The sequence below is a fragment of the Erythranthe guttata genome, chromosome 6 (assembly GCF_056151865.1).
Source record: "Erythranthe guttata isolate IM_541 chromosome 6, IM_541, whole genome shotgun sequence".
NCBI classification, from domain to species: domain Eukaryota; kingdom Viridiplantae; phylum Streptophyta; class Magnoliopsida; order Lamiales; family Phrymaceae; genus Erythranthe; species Erythranthe guttata.
This window is the reverse complement of record NC_142538.1, coordinates 145,478-169,633: the sequence shown is the minus strand read 5'-3', so window position 1 is coordinate 169,633 and position 24,156 is coordinate 145,478. Positions and strand designations below refer to the sequence as shown.

At 35.2% G+C, this 24,156-nt stretch overlaps 5 protein-coding genes across 12 annotated transcripts; 4 read left to right on the top strand and 1 right to left on the bottom strand.

Moving 5' to 3' along the window:
• The first annotated feature begins 418 nt into the window (after positions 1 to 418).
• Positions 419 to 5,574, top strand: LOC105964085 (hydroxyproline-rich glycoprotein family protein). 4 transcript variants are annotated; one of them, XM_012988584.2, is made up of 10 exons: positions 419 to 1,019; positions 1,605 to 1,677; positions 2,077 to 2,151; positions 2,319 to 2,380; positions 2,473 to 2,541; positions 2,945 to 2,973; positions 3,042 to 3,249; positions 3,342 to 3,572; positions 3,853 to 4,810; positions 5,333 to 5,574. In XM_012988584.2, the coding sequence occupies exons 1-10, from the start codon at positions 906 to 908 to the stop codon at positions 5,341 to 5,343; spliced, it is 1,830 nt and encodes a 609-aa protein (XP_012844038.2). In that variant the 5' UTR covers positions 419 to 905; the 3' UTR covers positions 5,344 to 5,574. The 4 variants fall into 4 exon arrangements, with proteins under 4 accessions (XP_012844038.2, XP_088675271.1, XP_088675274.1 ...); XM_088819145.1 differs by having other exon boundaries at positions 521 to 1,019; positions 5,324 to 5,574; XM_088819148.1 differs by having other exon boundaries at positions 669 to 1,342.
• A 373-nt stretch (positions 5,575 to 5,947) lies between these two features.
• On the top strand, positions 5,948 to 8,357 carry SKL1 (shikimate kinase like 1). 2 transcript variants are annotated; one of them, XM_012988587.2, is made up of 10 exons: positions 5,948 to 6,243; positions 6,794 to 6,843; positions 6,920 to 6,974; positions 7,082 to 7,154; positions 7,241 to 7,328; positions 7,417 to 7,499; positions 7,590 to 7,716; positions 7,837 to 7,915; positions 8,006 to 8,070; positions 8,159 to 8,357. In XM_012988587.2, exons 1-10 carry the CDS (start codon positions 6,078 to 6,080, stop codon positions 8,225 to 8,227), a joined length of 855 nt encoding a protein of 284 aa, XP_012844041.2. In that variant the 5' UTR covers positions 5,948 to 6,077; the 3' UTR covers positions 8,228 to 8,357. The 2 variants fall into 2 exon arrangements, with proteins under 2 accessions (XP_012844041.2, XP_012844042.1); XM_012988588.2 differs by having other exon boundaries at positions 5,964 to 6,243; positions 6,732 to 6,843.
• A 437-nt stretch (positions 8,358 to 8,794) lies between these two features.
• On the top strand, positions 8,795 to 14,136 carry LOC105964088 (meiosis chromosome segregation family protein). 4 transcript variants are annotated; one of them, XM_012988589.2, is made up of 8 exons: positions 8,795 to 9,242; positions 9,340 to 9,378; positions 9,832 to 9,912; positions 10,137 to 11,404; positions 11,538 to 11,789; positions 12,507 to 12,587; positions 13,262 to 13,720; positions 13,940 to 14,136. In XM_012988589.2, exons 4-8 carry the CDS (start codon positions 10,139 to 10,141, stop codon positions 13,991 to 13,993), a joined length of 2,112 nt encoding a protein of 703 aa, XP_012844043.2. In that variant the 5' UTR covers positions 8,795 to 9,242; positions 9,340 to 9,378; positions 9,832 to 9,912; positions 10,137 to 10,138; the 3' UTR covers positions 13,994 to 14,136. The 4 variants fall into 4 exon arrangements, with proteins under 4 accessions (XP_012844043.2, XP_088675270.1, XP_012844044.2 ...); XM_088819144.1 differs by lacking the exon at positions 9,340 to 9,378 and having other exon boundaries at positions 9,097 to 9,242; XM_012988590.2 differs by lacking the exons at positions 8,795 to 9,242; positions 9,340 to 9,378 and adding an exon at positions 9,386 to 9,512.
• Positions 14,137 to 16,381: 2,245 nt separating this feature from the next.
• On the top strand, positions 16,382 to 16,774 carry KNU (C2H2 and C2HC zinc fingers superfamily protein). Its single transcript, XM_012988631.2, has one exon. The coding sequence runs from the start codon at positions 16,382 to 16,384 to the stop codon at positions 16,772 to 16,774; it is 393 nt and encodes a 130-aa protein (XP_012844085.1).
• Positions 16,775 to 17,507: 733 nt separating this feature from the next.
• On the bottom strand, positions 17,508 to 21,406 carry LOC105964089 (phytyl ester synthase 1, chloroplastic). The gene is made up of 14 exons (XM_012988592.2): positions 20,897 to 21,406; positions 20,744 to 20,795; positions 20,591 to 20,646; positions 20,356 to 20,514; positions 20,143 to 20,253; positions 19,947 to 20,053; positions 19,543 to 19,664; positions 19,330 to 19,438; positions 19,107 to 19,237; positions 18,654 to 19,023; positions 18,462 to 18,575; positions 18,223 to 18,308; positions 18,023 to 18,132; positions 17,508 to 17,951 (listed from the first exon to the last, which is right to left on the bottom strand). The coding sequence occupies exons 1-14, from the start codon at positions 21,366 to 21,368 to the stop codon at positions 17,749 to 17,751; spliced, it is 2,202 nt and encodes a 733-aa protein (XP_012844046.2). The 5' UTR covers positions 21,369 to 21,406; the 3' UTR covers positions 17,508 to 17,748.
• Between the last annotated feature and the right edge of the window lie 2,750 nt (positions 21,407 to 24,156).

Here is a 24,156-nt window from a genome sequence, read left to right as displayed (position 1 = left end):
ATTTTCAATTTCGGCCCAAATATAATTTCAAAGTCCATGAGGTTTGGACCTCAATAAATTGTTTAGAATTTGTTTTCAATCCTAAATATATATTTATAATTTAATAGTAGTAAACGATATCATCATTTACAAGCTCAAAGGTCGACTGTTTTAGGAATTATTAGTTATTATAGAAATAAAGACAAGAAAGTGTAGATAATTAATAAGGTTGTCAAAAAGTCCGATGATATGCAAAATGTGGACAATAGGGGAAAAAAGGATTGGGGTGCACTAAACGACACGTGATCCACCGTCTTTTGGTCAAACTTCAACACCATTATTATTATTATTATTATTATTATCTCCTACATCACTAACACCCAATCTTTGACTTCTGACTTTAAGTTTTTTTTACATTTTAACTTTGATTACTAATCTTTGAGGGCAAAACGGTCAATCCTCATCGTGGTATTTTCATCGTACACAACACAACTACGCGGTTGAATACGCCTTTTATTTTGAATCTTCACTCTATTTTTCAGCCAAAATAGATATATAATAATTTATATTATCCGTAGATGCCCTCTAATGCGCCTTTCAGTTCACACTGGCCAACACTGGAGAAAAGGGAACTGGAGAGGAGAATTCCAGTTTGACCGAACGGAAATTACGTAACAGTACATTGGATTATAACAAGGTCCCGTCAAAATTACAGCTTTTCAATTTCGGCGCTCAACTTAGAGAATTTTCTCTTCTACTTTCCCTTCTCCCTAAATAATTTCTTTCCCCTTTCTCAATCTCTTCTTCCAATTTTTTGTTAAATTCACTCGGCCTGTTCATGTTTTAGTGCATTTATTCCCCCCCCCCCCCCCCCCCCTTTTGTCCGAGAGCGAGAGGAATTTTGGAGTTGAGTTTATTGCCCAACGATGAAATCGCCTTTGCGGAAGCTGAGGAATATCGGATTGCATAAGAGCGAGCCTAAGATAAAATGGGATCACAAAATTTCGGTGCATACTGATGGGTTAACTCAAGCAGCAAAGGTGGATCTTAATTACTCAACTTTTTTTTTTTTTTGGGTCCTTCTTAATTAATGTTTCTTACTTTTGCTATTAGTTTTTACTGCATCTCAGTTTATTTCTCAAATTATAAGGGAATTGAGGTGGAAGGAGCAATTTCTGTTTATTAGTTTTAATGCCAATGCTGACCTTCCGTCCAACAAGTAGGCTGGTTTTATGCGTATGGTTGTTGAACATATTCTCTTAGGCGAATTTTGACATCTGATTGAGATATCGTGAAGTGGGATGAAATGATTCCAGCTTAATGATAATGGGTTTTCGCTCAGTCCGATTTTGGATATTTCTAGGTAATTGGACTCAATAATCATTTGTGAGGATGAATTACAGATTGGTATCTAGAAGTGAACCAGCTAACATGTAAAGAAGAATATTATGTTTTTTATGCTTGACTTTTGTATGTCAAGATTTTGTGCCCTAACTTAATAATTAATTGCCATCATTGCAACTCCTTGTAAATTAAGAGATACTTCTGATAACCTGCCAGTATTGTTTGGATTCTTTTCCTTCTTGGTTTGTGACTATGTCTTGTTTGCTGTATTTTGTTTGCAGGATATGAAAGATATGAGAACATGCTATGATAGCTTGCTTTCAGCTGCTGCTGCAACTGCGAATAGTGCTTATGGTACTTGTTTGATGTGATGTAATAGCTAAAATTAAAATTTCTAACTGTGAACTCTGATTTTGGAAAACCAGTAGAGTTGCAAACATATGTTTATGGAGGAGCTTTGCGATGATATAGTTTTTTGTTGTCTCACTTTTAAGTTTTCCCGAAGTTGATTGATTTTTCTGAAACGTAACTGCAATTTTCTGGAAGTTCAGTTCAGATGTTAGCAATGAAGTTTGAAATAAGTCAGGATATATAGCTCAAATGTATCGAAAATAAGTGCATTTTAAAACTTGATAGTGAACTTAGGGATTAATGACTATATTAAAGGATTATATGACATTTAATCTGCATTTTATCTGCATTTTTTGTTACAAGATGCTATAATATCATAATCAACTTTATGTCTTACTTCAGAGTTTTCGGAGTCATTGCTGGAGATGGGTAATTGTCTATTGGAGAAAACTGCAATGCATGATAGTGGAGAAAGTAGTAAGTGAGCCAGTTCATTCTGCTTCTAGAATCTAGTTTAATTGTTTATTGGCAGCAATGTGAAACTATGTTGATGTCATTATGTATAGTGAGTTCTTCAATATGTGAAATGAAGTGTAGCCGCCTTACACTTGTTTGAACCCTGTACTCGTTCTGTGACTGAGCAGGAGGAGCATTATCGTTGCTGGGAAAACTGCAGCTTGAGCTTCAGAAACTAGTTGATAGCTATGTTAGTATTTTTATTTTCATGCCAATCTTTGCTATTTTGAACATATACAATAGTGAACTTTTGATCATAACTTAGTGTTCTTTATTTTCCAGCGGACCCATATTATCATGACAATTACAAACCCATCAGAGTCTCTTCTTAGTGAGCTACGCAAAGTGGAGGTTTGTATATCAAATGCTAGTATATTGATTATCTGTAACGAACATTTGTATCTGAACTGCAAAATCTTTTAATTTTTTTTTATTGCAATGTAAGATGTTTTTGCGGCTGCAAATGACTTTTTTCTGGTTTTGAGTCATGCATGGCTCTTACACACCATACACGATAGAGAATAAGGTTTATAGCTTTGTAAAGTATGCGGGACCAGGAATAATTTTACTCATATTTGCCAAGTGCTCCTCTAATCAGTAACAATATCAATAAGAAATGCATGCCATTATTGAACTTGCTTTGTGAACATATACCTCTTGTTAATACATCTGGTTTGCTTTCACTAATACATCGTTTTGCTGGTGCATTAGTTTAATTTACATCTTGGTGATGATCTACTTTTCACTAGTGCAGGAGATGAAGTTGCAATGCGATGAAAAAAGGTATATGGATTTCCATAACGGATATTCCTATTCATGTTACATTTTATTGATTCTTGCATGATATGCAGAGAGATGTTTGAATACATGGTGGGACAAGTTAGAGAAAAGGGACGGTCAAGACATGGAAAAGGGGAGCCTTTCACCTCGCAGCAATTGGAAGTTGTTTGTGAGGAATACGATGATGCTGCAAGGCTCTGCATTTTTCGTGTAGAATCATTGAAGCAAGGGCAAAGCCGGAGCCTATTAACTCAAGCAGCTCGTCACCATGCAGCACAGGTTTTCTTGTATTTTTATGATTTCAAGTTTGATGGCCTTTATCATTGACTTTTTCAAGTTTTCACGATTTGAACTTACTTTTTATAATGCAGTTGAACTTTTTCCGGAAAGGATATCAATCTCTCGAAGCAGTTGAACCACATATTAGAAATGTTGCTGAGAAGCAACATATTGATTATGAGCTATATGAATTGAATGAAAGCGAAAAAGATGATTATGAAGGGAACAGTTTTCAGAGCAATGATTTTGGAGAATTGAGTTTTGATTATAGACAAAATGAACAGGAGATAGACAATGCTTACACATTGAGGAACTCAATGGAGGTGAGTTTTCTCTGCTAGTTCTTTGGCTTCAGCTCCTAACTTAGCATCTCATTTACAGCGTTTCTAGATTACTGGGATGTATGTTTTTTAGCTATTCTCACCTTTTTATTAGTGGGATGTATGTTTTTCCATTTCACTTTTGGCTTCATTTTGTGTACCTGTCCAATGCAATATTAGCTCTGCATTATAGTTAACATGTCCTGTTGTACGGAATATGGAGCTAGATCATTTTGTTGCCCTTAATTTACAAACATAAAAAATAAAAGACGTTGATGTGCAGATGAACAGTGGCAAAAACCAAGGGGACCAAATACTTGGTCAACGACATCGAGCGGGCAGTCATTCTGCTCCAATCTACGCAGAGAAGTTTGACCCTGCTGACAGAACTAGAGAAATCCGGGCTTCTGTGTCAAAACTTAGTACTCATGTGCTTCCAACTCCAGCTGATGCAAAGGGTTCAATAACAACTAGTTCGAAAAACATGTGGCATTCATCCCCACTCGACATTGAGAAGCCGGAGAAATTCATAGATAACCGTTCGTCCGCCCTCAGTTTTTCAAAATCGGAAATAACTTTTGAAGAGAACAACAGCAACAAGCAGCACTTCCTCCCTCTTCCTTTCCCCCCCGCCGAAGGAGCTGCTGCCCCACAAGCTGATACTCAGAGTGGATTCGATACTCGTAAAATAAAAAGGCAAGCTTTCTCAGGTCCTTTAGCAAGCAAACCATCATCAAACAAGCCTGCACATTCTAGTGGACTCATCAGCACCACTGAACCACCTCAATTATTTTCCGGATTTGTTTCTCGAGTATCTGGTCCACTGGCTCCTTCATTTGTAAAGACATCTCATAGTGCTTCACCTCCACTTGTATCTTCGCCCAAGATAAGTGAGCTGCATGAGCTGCCTAGGCCCCCCGATTCTTTTGGGTTCAAACCTGTAAGTTCTGTGGTGGCACTTGGGCACTCTGCTCCACTAGTCAATAGAAACCGAGAAGTATCTCCGACAAATAGGAATCCTTCAAGGAAATCGATAGGAGGGTCTCCACTTCCGCTGCCGCAACTTACTGTGTCTAGAAGTTTCTCCATACCCTCTAGTAGTTATAGAGCAGCAGCTTTTCATTCAGGTAAGCTATTGGGATCGTCTCAAATTGTGCAGAACACACAAGGAGTTGCTTCTCCTCCATTAACACCTTTGCACCTATCAAACATGAAGCCACCAAACTCCGGGCAGATAAGAGGTAAAGTCAATCTTGTATCATGATAATTTCTATGTGCATTAAACTTAATCTTCTACGGCAGATCCTATTGCATCCTCAATTACATTGCACCAATTATGGCCGCATATACACCTTTACAAGTAAAATTTCATGTGCCGACAATTGATGAACTGCATTAGGATCTGAGTTGAAATTACCTATGTGCATAATCTTCGTCTACCGGTAATTTTTTTGTAATAGGAAATAGGATTTGCCATACATGCATGTTCATAAAATTTATTCTCATCTGAAGTTATCTTAAGATTGCAAAATAAAAAAACTCTTAAGGAAATTCTGATGATTCTGAATGGATTTGGAGTTGATTTTCCATACTTTGTGCAGTGTGAAAGCTGTGATATTGTCGTCGGTATTTAACCGACATCCTTTTGCAATTTATGGAATTGTGATACTTAATAGGTTTCTGGTGCCTTATGATTAAGATTTTTACAATTAAATTGGCATAATGATAGTTTCTGGATTAAGATCGAAGTTGAGTGGATGCAGGTGGCAGCTGAATTTGTATTGCATTTATCGGTGGAACACATACGCTCTCATTCTTTCACACTTGGGGCTGAGTATAATTTGCCAGTTTCTTGCTCTGCGTAAATGTGTGTAAATATAATCAGTTTTGTTTCTCTTTGTATTTCGTGGAATCACATTCACAACCCTTTATTTCCGTTGCTCAATTAATTCATATGTCTGGAGGTTCAGTTAGTATATCAAAGTTTTGCCATTATTATTGTTTATGCTCTGTGTTGCAGTGGCCAGTGTGCATTTTATTTTATTTATTAAAAGAAAAGAAGCCAATGTATTTGTTGTATCATGGATCTCGGTCTGTTCAAATAATAATTTATAAACCCTACCAAAGGAATGAATTGTTTAAGTTATCATTTTATTAAACAAACAAACTATTGGTAAGATAAAATAATAGATTTAACAAGGGGTAGATTTGGAAATCCAGAGCGAAATTATAAGATGGAGAAATAGGTGATGCAATATTTGTAATTATCAATACAGCAGGGGTTTGCCCGCCCGTGATTTACCCAAATTTAATTCAATTCAATTTTTTGAACTGCTTTTTTTTTTAGTTTTGGTGGCTATAGAATTTCCCCACCACACACAGTCCCACTCCCACAGCCCATATCAAATTGGTGATCTTTAGATTAGACTAATTTAAGTCAGCCCCAAAAAAATAATAAATATAAATAGAAAAGAATATATTGAGAGTTGGAGTGGCAAGGGATTGGATATGGAGATAATCCAAGCTATTGGCTGCTGCTGCCGCCCCCGCCCCCGCCTATTATTGATTCATCATCCATCGCCCCCCCGTTCTCAGTTCTCCACCGGCGTTCTTTCAAATTTATTTCCATCTCGCATTTCTACCACTCGCGCAATCCTCCAGAAAGGCACTTCAGGTTAACACTCCTCTCTTCTTCTTCCCTATTCAAATACGCATCGTATACCCACAATCAATTTTTACCTGAATTTTTGATGATGTCACTGATTTTCATTTGAATTACTGGGTAAGCACTAGGCATATTCAGAAACGGTAAATCAGTCGTTATAGACACGCTACGCTGTTAATCTGAAATCTCTCAACTATTGGTTTTAGGTTGTTATAATTGTTAGTTATGGTCTATTCGGCAATTATTTATTTACTTCAAACACCATCTGAATTTCTTATTTACTTCGAAATTATGCTAATCAAACTTGAATTTATTTTTTATCTGTTTTGTTTTGCCTGTAACTCTATAGCTTCTTGAATTGATAAACATAAATGGGGTTCAAGTATGGTTTGATAGGTTAACAAGTCAATCTCATATGATATTAGAATTCACCTGAATTTGTTCTAAAGTTAGTATGCTTTCTGCTCATTGACTACTATCTACTGCTGCCTTCATAGACAAGAAGAGATTCATAGCCAAAGATGAGCCTCATTTATGCTTTTGCGTTTCTTTCTGTTAGAATCAGTGGCAACAACGGCTGTTGAAAATGACCAGTCTGTAGCAATCAAAGTGAGTAGTAGATTTCTTGCTCTTGAAATGATTCATCGGTTTTGAAGAGCTAATTGAACTGTTCATTTTATTTCAGAAAAGGGCTACCGAGATAGCCCCCGACTTAAAGGGAACTTCCATATTCTTACTTGGTGAGAATCTTTGCTGAAATGCTGGATACCTATCTTTTCATTTCACATATATTTAGACTTTGTTTTTCGATCTTAGATCTGTTTTATCATAATTCATGCGACTACAGGGATAAATAGTTCCTACAAATCCAGTTTGGGGAGAAATCTTGCCGATGCATTACGTTACTATTATTTTGACAGGTAAGCTGTATAAGTATCTATCTCAGAGTTAATCATTATAAATGTCACCATGGTTATCTTCAATAAAGCGTGATTTCATGCTGCAGCGATAGTCTGGTGGAGGAAGCCGCTGGAGGAAAATCTGCTGCCATATCATTAATCGAGAAAGACGAAGAGGGATATCTTGCATCAGAGGTGACTTGGAGTAACCTCATTGTGTTTACAAATTATAATTGATCTGTGCTTATATGATCCATAAGTTCATAGTTGGAGTTATTTGTAGACAGAAGTACTGAAGCAGTTGTCGTCGATGGGTCGGATGATTGTTTGTGCTGGGAATGGAGCTGTTAAAAATTCAACTAATTTGTATGTGTGTAATTTGTGGCTGTCAGTTGTTACATAATGATGCAATTTCTTGTGTGTGTATGTGATGACTATTTGGGGACTTTCATTTAGGGCATTACTGAGACATGGAATTTCAATTTGGATCGATGTGCCGTTGGACTTGGTGGCCAGAGACATAATGGAGGATAGGATTCAACTTTCTGCTTTTGATACTTCAATGTGCAAATCTTCTCCAGAGGTCTATTCAATTATGTTTTCAGTTGCTATTGACTATTATTATACTTCACTACAACTGTCATCCTGTAAAGATAGCTTCTTCTTTTTTTCACGAATAATTGAACGGCAATCCATTTTGCAGGTTCTTGCTCAACTGACGATGCTGTACAATAGCGGGCGAAGTGGATATTCTACAGCTGATGCAACCATTTCACTCCAGAGTGAGTCTATGATGCTGATGCTTTTTCTTATTTCTCTTTATATTGTATTTTCTCTTTGTTTTGACGTGTTTCCCTCTCGTGTGTGAGTAGAAATAGCTTCTCAATTGGGTTATGATGAACCGGATGCGGTGACTATGGATGATTTATCTGTGGAGGTGAATTCAAAAGTTATAAATTTCTTTTCGCTTTGGAATATTTTTTTACCGGAAACCGTAATTTGACTGAATTCATATTGTTGAGCAGGTTCTTAAGGAGATAGAAAAACTGGTGAGAGTGAAGAAGATGATGCAAGAGGCAGCCAGACCATTTTAGTCTGCAAGTCATTTATTGGCTGGCCGGGTGGTTTTTCTTTGTGAATCGTATTATTAATGGTTTCAATAACTAATGAATTTGTAAGTAGTACAATTTCATTTCAAGAATATTTGATTAAATATCAATAATACATACCAGCCCATCAAAGTAGTAGGATATGGGCCTTCACGTTGTTCCCTGCTGGCCCATATGCACATGCTAATGTTCTCCTTCTAAATAATTTTTTTTTTTTTTATTTATTATAATCACCTAACTATGGCCCACTGGTAAAGAACCTGAATTGTTAATGATCTACTGTGTTGGTGTAAAGTGTAAACCATTACTATATATATAATTAATGGTGAAATATGGGAAATTGCATATTTTTAAGAAGATAAATGTGCTGTGTACATCGAGAAAAATTCGCTAGTGCCACATCGATGAATGACCAGGCAAACGTGTCAATGTCACACGCATGCACGGGTTCTTACCTCTAAACTATTAAGAAAATTCTTATTTTTCATGAATGCCTAAAATATCATAGTATATTATATACTTTAGTTTTTCAAAGTTTCTACAGTCTCTTTCATTCCTTAAGTAAATTTATACATAAATTTATGTTTAGTTAACCATCATTATTACTTTTATTCACATACATTAATAATCATTCCATTTCTCAAAAAAAATTAAAAAGAATAAATCCAAATCCAAATCCAAGTATAAATCATCAACAACATTAAAAAAATCCTTGTTAGTACAATGACCAGTCCACCACCACCACCGTTACTCATTACCATTAGACCCAAAAGGATAAGAAAGTAAAATACTACTACCATCATATAAAGCACACACGTTACTTAAACCTCTTCCCCTCCCCATTTGTTTTTTTCATTTTTCATTTTCATATAAAACTAGTTGATATTCTAGAATTCCTAATTACATACATTTTGCTTTTTCAACTGATGAATGGTTGTTTGATTTTTTTGGATAAACGACGATCAGAAGCATTGATCGGTGACGGAATTTATCTATTCCGGTGCGTTCCCATCCTCTTCTAATTTAACTCCTTCTACCGTCGATACATATCTCTTATTTAGCTTTTTTTTTTTTTTTTACCCTTTTCAATGTTTTAGGTGAATTTGTGGCGTACAAGTAAACTGTTCTGTTGTTCGGTGAGTTATCTTCCTTACTTGTTGATAAATGAAATGGTCATTCAATCAATGAAATGCGGATTCCGGAGAGATCATTGACATTAATATGATTAATCTTTATTTTTTCTGAACCTTTTCCGCCTTTTAAAGTGAAGGTGGAGAAAGAAGTGAAGCAATTATTTTCACCGAGCACTTTTTTTTTTTTTTTTTTAAATTGTTTCATTTGTCTTTTTATCTCTTCGAGCTGATCGCCAGAAACTATTTATTTAGATTTTTTTTTTTAACATTTGTCTCCGCACCAATTTTAGTCTAAAAATATGTAAATGTAATGATCTCGTAGAATGAGTAGTGAAAAGCGTCTCACCTGCTGAAATTTTGGCAAATATTTCATCCTTTTATTGGTTGGATTTACCGAAAATTTAGTCAGTCATGATGACAATTTCTCTGATCTTCATCATTATTTTCTTATTTCAGGCACTGGCTGGATGCCTTTGTTGGAAGCAACGAACTGTTTCTGAACCACTCCATTTTATTTCTCGGTATTGTTACATTCAGGTTGGGCTCAGTTGAAGTACCTCTTGCCAATTGAGATTAGGATGTGTCTAGACTGGAAGTTTGATGCATCCTGCTTGAATTTTCATTATTCTTTGTGATAAAATACTGAAAGTTCTTTTTCATTATTGGATTTATCATATTGATAATTAAAGTAGGCTGAGTTTTTGGGATAAGCAATTTGAAGTTGCCAATTTTACTAAAATATATTTTGCCTTGTTCGACAGTGATGGGATTACCTCAGGTTTCATCTAGTGAAACGTCTGAGGTGGGACCTGCACCTCTAAGGACACATGTTTACAGTGTGCCACAGTTTGTTGATGTTAGCACATATAATTTAGACGGGATATGTGCGGAAGATGTGAGCCGAAATTGTGGGGATTCAATTTGTTATTCCTTGGGAGATTTTCAGTGGCAAACCTCCACGGGGATCTCGAAATCTCCTGATGGATTTGAGAAAAGTTTATTGGATGCCACACCTAACATTTTGGTGGCAAACGTGCATTGTGGGGAAAGTGTTGACTCGTCTACTTCAGAAACCAGGAGATATATTCAGCCTCCCGTATCTAGGATTATTGGTTTTAACTATGATAAGGGCGATATGGTATCTGATGGATTAAACGGTGAACCAAGTCATTATCACTCTTCTTCTGCCAGTATCACTCTCAAAGAAGCTGAACCCAGTGGATTACATGTCAGGAAGCGTTTGCTGTCTCCACTAAATAAATTGCTCTTGCCCGAGCAATTCAATGGCGATTCTTTAGATATTGACAGCCATAACTTTCTGAATGGTTGTCCTTCTAGTAAACAAGCATGTGGTATTTCTTCGATACAAGAAACTAAAAGAGCAAATCTCAGCTGTAAAAGTCACTCAACTATGCCAATATGGTCAGTGAGTAATTGTTCAGAACTAAATGAGAAGTTGCATAAATACAGTAAAAGAACCTCAATATTTTTTACGGATGGCCCTGTATTAGAGGATAAGGGACTGGTCCAATTTTCACATCAACCATCACCTGGAGCTGGAAGTGATCCATTTTTTGCACCAAGTGAGGTAAGCTGCCACTCAGGGGCCAAATCAGTACCCTCGAAAAAAACTGTATCATCCCCACTCTCCTTGTCTCCTCTTGGGCCAAAATTTTATGAGCGAGTAGAACCTTCAGTAAGGAGGAGTAGCAAGGAAGAGGAGCTATGGAAAAAGGCTGCACATTCTCTTGATGAGAGATTTTCAGGTGTGATCTTTCCCTCTGAAGATGAGGAATTCAGGATAACTAGAATATCATGTGAAGAGACTAACATTCTTCAAGCAGAAGTCCAATCATCATCCTCATTAACTAAATTTGGAACAAAATGGCCTTTCTCTCAGAACCCCAGAACTGCGATCAATTCTAAAAAAAATGCCAATTTGAGGGGCTTTTGTACTCGGAGGTCATTGGTTGGGTCATTTGAGGAATCTCTGCTGTCTGGTCGGCTTTCATCTGGAAAATTTAATCAGGTTATTTATTTTGTTTGTTACTTTCCTTGTTTGGTGTCCCATGTAGTTGTTTGATTACTCGATGTTAGTACTCCCCATGGACAGGCTTGACAACATTTTTTAATAATATTAGTTCCTCGCTATGAATTGACAGAAAATAGATGGTTTTCTTGCTGTACTGAGCATAACTGGAGGAAATTTCTCGCCGAAATCACAGAAACTTCCATTTGCAGTTACGAGCATCGACGGCGACAGCTATTTATTATACTATGCATCGATAGATCTTGCTGGTAATTCACGTTCAAACAAGTACAGGACTGAAAATGTGAAAAAGAATGTCGATAGCAATGATTCCAAAAGTGGAAAAAACCGTCTGCGTATTCCTATGAAAGGGCGCATCCAATTGGTACATATTTCTTCTAGTCAGATTTTATTTAGGACTGTTTGATCCTGCTGATATTTGGCCAAGGCTTCGTACAGTTATGTTCTTGGATCTGCTTGTTGCTGTTCTTTTGTAAGTAATAGCAGTTTGTTTATGTATTTTCTACTTCTGCTTTTTATAATTCAGCTGGTTAATTACAACATGATTATAACTACTTCTCCTGTTAATATGACGGGCTTGCTGAACCTTGGTCACCATTTCTCTCGTAGGAACAACTCATTCTCTTAGAGCTCCGTTTCGGAATGCCTTTTCGAGTTTCAGTGCTCACTTTACATTTTTCTTATTATTAAATATGTGCAAGTGTTCTATTAGATGGATTATCTGCAAAAATTTACTAGATTATGTCATGTTCATATTTTGTTGCTACTTACAAGTTACAATACTCATTTATGATTTGAATTTGTGAAGAGTGTTCTTTTCTGCTGTACTTCAATGCATGTGTCTGGTGAATGCATTTGTCTATTTTTTTCCTGCATCCTCTTATGATGTTATTACAATTTATGCTTCAGTTAGAAAAGTTCAACTATTTTTCCTCAAACTTAGGAATCATTTCATGTCACACATACTTACCCTCGAGTGGGATTGTGGTTTTCTTTTTTTTTCCCACTGTGACAGAAATGATAGCATATTTTATTATGGTTTAAAGAAATTTCACTATCCACTGAAAAGAATGATCGGCAGGTCCTGAGCAACCCTGAGAAGACACCTATGCACACCTACTTCTGTAACTATGATTTAAGTGACATGCCAGCTGGCACCAAGGCAAGTTCTACTAAATCAACTTCTTTTTAAGCTGCATAGACAATATATCTGTATTAATTATCCTATTTCCTGTTCAAAATTTGACCCTTTCTTGGTTTCTATAATCTGATCTAAATGAGATGCTATGTTGTGCCTATCTGCGAGACAGAAAGAAACGTGCATTTTTTTATGGAGATTGACAGGTTTATGCTATATATGGTCTGTCCTACATTATTGCGCGCGAGTGCTAACATTCAAACTCATCTCAATTCTCTTATCGGAGTCTCATATTTTCTTCTTGGGCTAGTAAATTTAATTTTTTTAAGACATGCACTTGAGCACATTGAAACAAATGATGTTCCACGCAGCACACAACACAGAAGGCCATATGCCTCCGGCCAGCTAGTGGGTTTGTTGAGTAACAGAAATAACTTCAGCTTTTTAGTGGGTTTGTTGAGTAACAGAAATTTAACTTAGGGGGATCAATGAAAGATAAATTTGTTGAAAATGGTAGGTAATTTAAGAGTTGACCAGCATGATTAACTTGAGTCTGAAATCCGCTGCTTGAGGCATCGTTATAGTTAACCAGATGTGATAATAAGATAAAGAGAAGGATTTCAGTTCAAGAATTGTCTTCCTATTTGGGGTTATGCATATGATTCAATCAGTGAAATCTTTGTTGTTATTCCACACAGACATTCTTGCGTCAGACGGTCTTTCTTGCTTCCTCAGCTTCGGATTCCTTTCGTGGAAGGGAAGATTCGAAAAGTTTCAATGAAAAAGATGAGGGCAAGGCTCCTTTGGTCCCAGATGAAATACACGACGAACGAGTATGCAATGCTGAGAAACTTTTAGAGTGTCATTCATGCCAGAGTGATGAGATGGATGCTTTCCATAGAACTGAGAGGAAGTCTTTGCATTCTTGTTTAAAGGCCAATGGGAATGCCACCACTTCTGGTGCTCTTCGTTATGCTCTTCACCTACGATTTAGTTGTCCTTTCTCCAAGGAAAGCTCGGTTTCAGTTAGCAGATCAAATGCTTCTTTGGCTACAGAAAGAAGTAGATTCAACATTGAAGGACATAGAAGATTTTATTTGTACGATGATTTGAAGGTCGTTTTCCCTCAACGTCATTCAGATGCTGATGAGGGCAAGGTAATGTGTTTTATATTCCGTATGCTTAAAATCAATACTTCCAACATCTCCCGATACAATTAAATCTTGGGGCTGGTTTATTGAAGAAATTATAGTGTTATTACATGTCATATAATTGAAATGGTGTACAGGATGAAAACGTATGCTGAGTTTTGAATGTGTTCATTACATTACCATCTGTGATCTGCTGGTTTTTGACATAGGTTTTTGTTATTGCAGTTGAAGGTTGAATACCACTTTCCCGAAGATCCCAAGTACTTTGATATTAATTAGCAGCTGAAGCATCCAACTACTCTTACGAAGAACATGCTGTTCCGAGTGTAGTTATCTGTAACGTATATATAAGTCAGTTGCTATCTGTAAAAATGCGAAACAAGAAAAGGAATAAATTAAAAAAAGGCGTGCAGTTTTTAAAATTATGAAGTTACAACTAATTTTCAAAATATGAAGATACGACTAACTTGAGGTTTCATTATAAAATCAACTGAGTGGGATCATAATACCCCATATAATATGGATGATGGTCCAGTGAAGCATATTGGTTAACCCCAGAAAATGGGTATGATGAAGAATTGTCTTGGTGCAGGTTCAAGTGTAGGCATATATATAGATAGGCAAGTCACAAGTTTTGTCTTGGTGTCTTTTTATACATTAGTTGCTATTTTAGTGATACGGTTACTGCCTTTCTATCTTCGACATATATTACAAAATACAGCAATTTACGTCATTTCGTCATTGGTTCGTGCATATAATTAATACACTAGTACCTACTATTATATTCCCCACTCTTCTATCTTTCTTTATAAGCCTCTCTCTCTCTCTCTCTAGACCTGACATAACAACCACTGCAGCGAAACAAGGAGCAGAAGTTGCCATTTGTTGTCACATATGAGCATATATACCCGTCGATGGCATGCAAAACCAAAACCTGCAAATGCAACTTTATTTACTATTATAACCCCGGCCCCCTTGTAACTCTGATCTAATTAATTAATATTCTCACGTTCACATTGTCACTTGCACGTCCACGTCACTACTTTGCAGACATTTTTATTTTATTTTAATTTTGTTGAAATTATATATAGGGGTTCATATTGTATAATGTATGTGGTCATGTCGTCCATTATTAAGTTAATAGGGGTTTACCTTTTTAGCATAAAATTACAAAACCAGTACTATATATGTCACCTTACCTCGAACGAATTAATGTGTAGTACTCCACGAATCACTATGCTTAGTATTATTATTATTTATGATCCAAGTGATTGGACAAGGAGGCCTTTCCTTTGTGTATCAAAATTCTCATGGTACACGTCTACTCCCATCATCATTCAAAATATATTCTTTTTTTAATGTTTAGATGTGAGACCCATACTCTCAATGTCTTATCAATTTCATCAAAATAGTGTGTATTCATTTTATGTATAGGCCCCCTTCTGTTCAATACAAACTTGCCATAAAATGTACATCCCTGTACGAATTCAATATGTTTATGAAATAAAATATTCTTGAATTTGTTCCTTTCTACCTTTCCTAAATTAATTAAATCAATAATATCAATTTCGGCACGTACTAGGAATTAATTTACAATTTCTTCTAGCTAGTTCAAATTGAACCCACTCGGAAATTAAGTACAATAATTTCTAAGTTTGGAGAACCAACAATTAGCCAGGCATGCACCTAAACTTATATTCACGACAATGTATTTGTTTTTAACTTTTTGCGTAAGTTTATAGCCACGACAAAATGTATTTGCTGTCGATAAGATGACAAATTTCAGGAATGCTTTTGTTTCTACTTTCTACCTTCCATTTTCTTATATCAATAATTAAAATGGTATGTAATTACTAATAATAAACTTAATTACACTAATTAGCTTCGCATTTTAATTTCTTTCAACGTGTACATATTTGTAACGTGACCCCAATAATTAGTACTAATTCTGTTCCATCACATGAAACATCGATCTCCATGGGTTTAATTTGATATGCAATCAGGTCGCTCTCTCATTTTGAGCGTTTTCCCATTTTCGCGTTTTGTTCCCAGTAATTATTGTACTGTATATCAACCCTCAATGTAATTTCTTTCCCTTTAATTGTTTGTGAGAAATAATTATTTGAGAATAATGAGGACAAAGTTGAAAAAAAGTGAGTAATTGAGATGTATAATAGAAATTTTAGAGTAACATATATACAAAATGGAACAAAAAAGTTTTCCAAAATAACAGTTAATTTGAAACAAATGTGAAGTGAGTATATATGTATTTAATTGGTAATTTTTACAAATATAATTAACTTGTAATTGTTGGAATTGAAATACATAATTATTAAGTAGATAGAAATTAAAGAAGAGAAAATACAGATACCAGTGGTAGAAAGAGACAAAACAAAGTAACAAACTAATCTCTCTCTCTCTCTCTCTGTGTGTGTGTGTGCAGCTGCAGTTTTACACTGCATTTGTGTACTCGCAATTCGCAATATATATACATACACACAGTCACTATATATCTATATATGTACTCCTACCCACTGCAACCAACCAACACTATATAACTCCATACTTCGGAACCCACCCCCACCCCCCTTCTCTCTCTCTCTCTCTCTCTCTCTCTATAAATATAACTCGGTCTCTCTCTCTCTCACTCATCTCCCACAAGCAAAAATGGCAGACCCTAGCACATACGAATTTTTCAAGCTAAACCCTCAGCCATCCAACAAAATAAACGCACCATCAAATTCCCGACTGTTCTCTTGCCTCTACTGCAACCGCAAATTCTGCACTTCTCAAGCTTTGGGTGGCCACCAGAACGCCCACAAGCGCGAGCGAGCGGCCACCCGACGAACCCTAACCACCGCCGACGGCCATTCCTTCGCCGGATCCTTCGAACGCAACGACCAGCCTCCCCCATATGCCGCCTACTGGCTTCAGCCGTCCTCTAATCCTCCTCCAGCTCCTTTGGCAGTTTTCGGTGGAGGACGACGATCGGCTTCTGAGCAGTTTTTCGGAAATGAGTCCGCAGACAACGTTAACCTTGATCTCACGCTTCGATTGTGATGCATGATTTTGTTTAATATAATATAATATATATTCCCACTGCTGATTGATTGATTGATTGATGTATTAGGGGTTTTAATTAACGTAACTGGGTTTTATTTTCTTCTTTCCAGCTTCTGATTGTTTAATTTGGTTGGTAATTGAGGGGTTGATAATTAGGGTCTTCTAATCTGAAATCTGGAAGTGGATTTTACCAAGAAATATTGATCTGGTTTTTTTCTGATGATTTCATAATTAAGTTTGTCTTATCGAGATCTCAATTACGGAGTAATTAATTAATATAAGTTAATTTAGTTTCCAGTGTTTGCATGGTTCAAGTGTTATTAGAATATTCTGTTTGTGATCAATATACCTTACCTTACCTTCCAATTCCATGTATGAACAATTCTCACTTATCATTTATTTATCTCAATTATCAATTGCCCACCGAATTACATTTTCTACCATTCTCACCTTTTTCTCAATTTCTTTTTCATTATTTTACAACATACAATTATTCATAATTTTCCTTTATTTTATTTTTTCAACTTAAAGGTCATTGGCAAACTTCAATTATTATTTTTTTCATTGTTGAGGGAATTTATTAGTAAAAATAGTAGCTTTATAGTTGATGGAACTTTTAAGATGAATTTTACAGTTAATCCTAAAATTAGGGTAGCCAGTTTATAGTTTAGACCGATAAAATTAATTGGGCTGGGCCTGCAATTATGTCAGTCCACATATAGCTGGGAAATGAAATGAAAGGAAATTTATTCATTCACTGGGAAATCTCTTTTTTAGGGAATCAATCAACATAAAGATCAGTTGATATCTATTCTCCAGCCTATATCATCATTGATTTATAACATAGTGTACACATACACATAAAGAATTGTTAAAACTATTTTGGTTTTATAATATTATTTACATCTACAAATGCTTAAATTTGAATTGAATGAATTCCCAGGCAGGCAGGCAGTGTGTTCGACGAGAAATTAGGGAGATTTGGTGAAGTCGAATGTAGGTACCTCAGCATCGAATCCATGGGTTGCTTTGTAAGTTAAACGAGCAAACATATTCCTATAAGGGTCATTCTCTCTTTTCTCCCTTAGATAATCAAGACATTTCTCAACCTCACCTTTCACTTGTCTATACAATTCATCAGCCTTTTCTCTGCTTTTCAGCTCTTCCTTCCTTCCTGGATAATCACCAAATTCATTTCATTCGTATTTTGAGCATATATATAGCAATATATACGTACTTACGTACCTATTGTTTCAATCGGCTTTCCAAATAAGTAATAAAAACGGCCTGGAACTTTGGGTACAAGGATTGGAAGATGAACATCTTGGTTTGAAACCTCTCCCACACTGCCGCCTCTGTTACAACATGGTTGAGTGATTTACTACAAACATTTTGAAGGAGCTTAGTTATATATATGTATATATAGAGCATAGAGATATATATACCTCAGCTTCACTGCCTCATCTGTTAGCTCTTCTATGGAGTTCTTGAAATATGGAATGTTCATTAGGTCATTGTAATCAAGGAGTAACTGACAAAAAAAATTGACCACTAGTATGTTAGAGAATCACCTTTAGGTGGTAATTGAAATTATAATAAAAGGAACATTTGATGACATATGTGTGACGAACAGTCTTAAACACACCAAGTCATTCTTAATTTAGAAGCTGTACGTAAGGCTTACCTCGCTAATATCATCTTCTCCAACAGAACCAAATGGTATGATTGTGGCTCCAAATTTAGCTGCCATCCTAACAAACTCTGATTGTTCTGGCCAGAATAATTTGTATTCCTCACCCTGATTTTTTTATAAAAATAAGGGTGGAGCAAAATATATTAAATAACACTAAAAAATTGAATGAAAATGTGAAATGACCTTGCGATGAAGAGCCTCGCGCATTCCTCCAGGATAAAGTAGAACATGGGATTTAGAAGAGAAAAGTCTATAGAAATTAGGTGCTGAAACAGGAACAGCTCCCATGATCCTCATTGAATCAAAACTTGATAAAGGAGGTAATTTGCCTTCCCTCAACTTGGTAAACATCATCGGGTGTGCTATTCCTCGCAAAAGAATATTCCTTTCTTTCCAAAAACGTGTCACGAGAGGGCCTAATTCAAGCCCAAGCATCATATGGTAACCTACATATAGCACCGGTCCTTGTGACGGAATCCCAGCAAGACCTCTCACAATGTTTCCGTTTTCCAGAGTTGATAGCATCACAGGGTCAGTGGCTGCCTCTACCCATCTGATCCAAAAAGTTTATTTATTCCTTTAAATAAGCATTCAAATTCATCATTATCATATAAAAAAGGGTTCGCTCCAATTCACCTTTGTGGTTGATAGACTTTTTGAAATTCAGAAGGGGATGGTGGTAAGTAATCTAAGACATAGTCATGGCGTCTTCCACGTCGGTAAAAACTGGCACCATTCAGGATTGATACCAGACGGACATCTTCGTCCTGCATGCATGCATGCATAACTATTCAAATCACTACTCATTTGTTGCTTGATTAAGAAATGAAAAAAATATTGGAATATCAAATCAAGCTACCAAGAAGAGGGCATGACCACTGTCATCGAATACGCGGATCTCACATTTAGGCAACACTTGACGTAATCTTTCTGCTTCCTCCCGACTAGGCAGTAACTGATCCTGTCCGCTGCAAAATGTCAATCAGCCACATGAATAAAACATGGATCAGCAATGTTGAACTATGTTAATATGCTATAGAATCCAGAGAGATAGGAGGAATAGATTGACAACCTAGCAAGTATCAGTGTTTGAGCTTTCACAGCATGAAGTCGTGAATTGGCAAATGCAGCAGCTGATTTCAGCATATCCAGCTTCCATCGAAGCGTTTCAGCTGTCAATGCATCAGACAGTACCTGCAAATCTAGTCATCAATTTCACTGAATACCGATTTTTGTGAAAAATTACAATTTAACCAGTAAAACCTAAGGTAAACAAAATTAAATCATCAGGAGAAAAGCAGCAAAAGTTAATATATAATACAACATCAAATTATATAGCAGTTCCTACACGTGATATGCCAAAACATTGAGTGAGAGCCTGAAACTAACGACTAGTATGAAAAACAGTGTATTTGCATATTTGAACAAATTAAGGCGAAGATCATCACAAGTTCTTTGATTAAGTTTGAGACTTACAGAAAGGTACGATGAGACTGCAATAGTATCATGAAATAGCTTCCCAAACAGTTGTTCCAGAGGAAGACGTTTCCCAATGGCTGTTGTCACCATCTTTAAAGGAGAACCTAATATTTTACGAATGATATTACTATTTAAATATTCTGAAATGGAATGTTGTGCAACCAAAATCAAAAGAGATGGGAGTAATTAATACCTGTGAGTAAAGACAGCAAATAAGGTAAGCTGGAGCTGAATTGGTCGGGCATCATTGTTGAAAATGGTAATAGAGTTTCTGGTTGAAGCAGAGATCTGCTGAAAGAAGTAGCTGCCAATAAGAGATTGAGTAACACAGGTTGAAGATTTAGTATCCAAGGTTTTCATGAAAACGATGATTTGTAGTTATGCAAAAGAGAGGATAATTAATGACCTGGATTAGCCAAGATGAGTATAAGATCGATATGTGGGTTGCGAGCAGCAACAGCAAGAGCGAGGCATCCCCCAAAAGATTCAGCAACAAGATATATGGGTCTATTAGGGGTACGTGAATACTCTAACCTAACTGCGCTTTCAACCAGCTTCACCAGGTCTGGGAGGTAACCATAAAATCAGTAAATTTTTCTTTTTAAACAGTTCGAAACATGAAATTTGGATTGAAGAAAAACCTGTAAATGATGTTCTGTCTGAGAGGGGAATGTGGAAGCACCATATGTCAAAAACCCTACATAAGTCGATCGATCAGGCAATAATTAATCAGAGTGACCAATGATCTAAATAATGAAATGTAAAAGTAGTAGAGAATGTAGAGGAGGTCTTACTTGCCAAGTCTTTCATGGTGCAACACAAGTCCAGTTCCAACTCCATCAACCCCTACAAAATTGATGTTTCACAAATTCAGTACACTCAAATTAAAAAAATCATAATGTAAACTGAAGTCAGAAACAGATGAACAAGGACTAACTTATAATTACCAGGTAAATAGAAGAATAGAGGAGAGTCTTGTAAGCGGGAACCGCAGTCCAAAGGTGTAAACCACCGCGGCGGTCCGCCGTCCGATCTAGAAATCAACTCAATGCTCTGCTCAAAGTAATCTTTCAAAGTCAGCCGTCCGTCCTTTGTCGACTTCGTGTCTGAAACACAAGTAGCTCCCTGTCGATGCTGTTTTTCTGTGGATGCAAAAACAGAGAATCTTCTAGGATTCGAGATTAATGGCTTAAGTTGTTGGACGGTTGTAGATGTGTCTCGGTGGCGAAATAAAGGCGAGATACCGGCGGAGGAGAGGAATCCTCCATTTCCGGCGCCGGCCATGGATATTTTATCAAGTAGTAGTGCGGTGGTTTGGTCAGGAAAGCATGTGGGGGATTTGATTTGATTTGAATATTCAATATTCATAACTCTCTGCATAATTAATTGGTCAATTACTACAGGACGGACGACAATCATTTTCCCTTTTCTCCTTATTAATACAGAAGAAGAATTAAATGATAATGATTGAATTTCCATTTAATTTTATAATATACTATGTTTTTGGACCCACCCCCTACTCTCATCTCGTGACTCGTCAGAAAAAGAAAAAGAAAAGGGTAAAATAATTATTTGTTGGGCTAGCACGGCAGTCCAGCTTAGCATAGATATCCAAAAATCAACTGGATCTTCTACTGGCCCAATATACCTGTAATTACTAATTACTAATTAGTCATCCAAATTACAGAGCTTTTGGACATTTGACTATTATTACATATACAAGGTAGAAGAATATACTTAGATAAATTATTTCACACGAATGACGTAACAGGAGGGAATGGGATTATCCTATTCATTATTCATGAAATATAGTTAAATATAATGTGTCTATAAAGAAAAGAAAAAAAAAATGGGAGGGCGATTTAAAGAGAAATTCCCAAAGTTGAAAAACCACTTTTGTAGGTGTTACCCACTGATAAATTAATAAGACTAGTACTTCACCCGTGCGTTGCACGGATATGAGTTTCAAAATGAGAAAAATAATAATATTTAAACGATTATCTTTTTATAACAACACCAATTGAAGTAAAACAAAATGGAAGGAAATAAAAAAAATATCTCTTAATTCAGAGTTGTAACATATAAAATTCAATTAAATATTACAAAGAAAAATACGCGAATGGCGCAAATCACGATATGAAGATTAAGTGAAATAATTTAAAACATATGGTATAACTCTATTTCATGGAATGCAATCTACTACACTATGTGAATCCTCTGCAAAATAACTAACTTAACAACAAACACAGTAGCGTAGAGGTAGCACAATAGATACTCAAATAACCTGCAAGTTTATCACTAACAACATTCAATTAGTGATGCACATTACTCTAACAACAACACAACTTATAAATATTGCAAAAGAGATAAGATGTATACGCCAATACCAATAATAATACCAATACTGATATCCATATTGATACTAATCCTGATACTAATACTAATACTAATACTAATACTAATACTAATACTAATACTAATACTACTACTAATACTAATACTAATACTAATACTAATACTAATACTAATAACAATACTAATAATAATATTAATATTGGTAGTAATAATAATAGTACTATTGATATTAATATTGATACTAATACTAATACCGATACTCGTACTAATACGGGTACTCATACTGATACTAATTCTAATCCTAATATCAATACTAATACTAATACTAATACTAATACTAATACTAATACTAATACTAATACTAATACTAATACTAATGCTAATACTAATACTAATACTAATACTAAGACTAATACTAATACTAATACTAACTAATACTAATACTAATACTACCAATACTAATACTAATACTTACTGATATTGATACTGATACTGATACTGATATTGATACTGACACTGATACTGATACCGATACTGATGTTAATACTGATACTGATGTTGATAGTCATATTGATACTCATGGTAATATTAATATTAATTATAATACTATTACTAATACTGATATTCATACTAATACTGATACTAATATTGTTACTCATACTGATACTGATGCTGATAAAAATACTAATACTAATACTAATACTAATATTATACTAATAATACTGATACTAATATTAATATTGATATTGATACTGAAATTGATATTCATATTGATTTTGATACTGAAACTGATACCGATACTGATATTGATACTGATACTGTATTTTTTTATGATACTGGTACTGATATCGATACTAATACTTATACGGATATACTGATATTAATACTAATATTAGTACTAATACTAATACTATTACTAATATTAATATTAATACTAATATTGATACTAATACTATTACTAATACTAATATAAATGTTAAAACTAATTTTAATGTTAATGATACGTATACATATATTGATACTGATACCGATACCGACTGATACTGATATTGTTATTGTTATTGTTACTGATACTGATACTGATATTAATACTGATACTAATACTGATACTGATACTGATACTGATATTGATACCGATACTGATACTGATACTGATACTGATACTGATACTGATACTGATACTGATATCGATACTAATAATGTACTGATACTGGTACTGATATTGGTACTGATACATGTTGTGGTACTAATACTGATACTTATACTGATACCGAACATAATATTGATACGAATACTTACGCTTATGTTAATACTAATATTTGTACTAATACTAATACTAATACTGATACTAATACTAATACTAATACTAATACTAATACTAATACTAATACTAATACTCATACTAATACTAATACTAATACTAATACTAATACTAATACTAATAGTAATACTAATACCAATACTACTACTAATACTAATATTAATACTAATACTATTATTAATACTATTACTAATACTAATATGTTAATATTGTTAATGTTAATGCTAATACTAATTTTGATGCTAATGCTAATCTAGATATGCTAATTATTATGCTAATGCTAATTATGATTGTAATTCTAACATTATCCAAATCCTTATCGTATTCCTAATTCTATTCATAACACTAATAATAGTTCTAATCGTAATCCTAACCATAATCTTATTCCTAACACTAATCATAAGCCTAATAATTTTAATACTAATAATGTTAATGCTAATCCTAATGTTAATTCTAATTCTAATTTTAATTATAATTCTAATCCCAATCCTAATACTAATGCATGTCACTACTTATCGTACTAAGCATAAT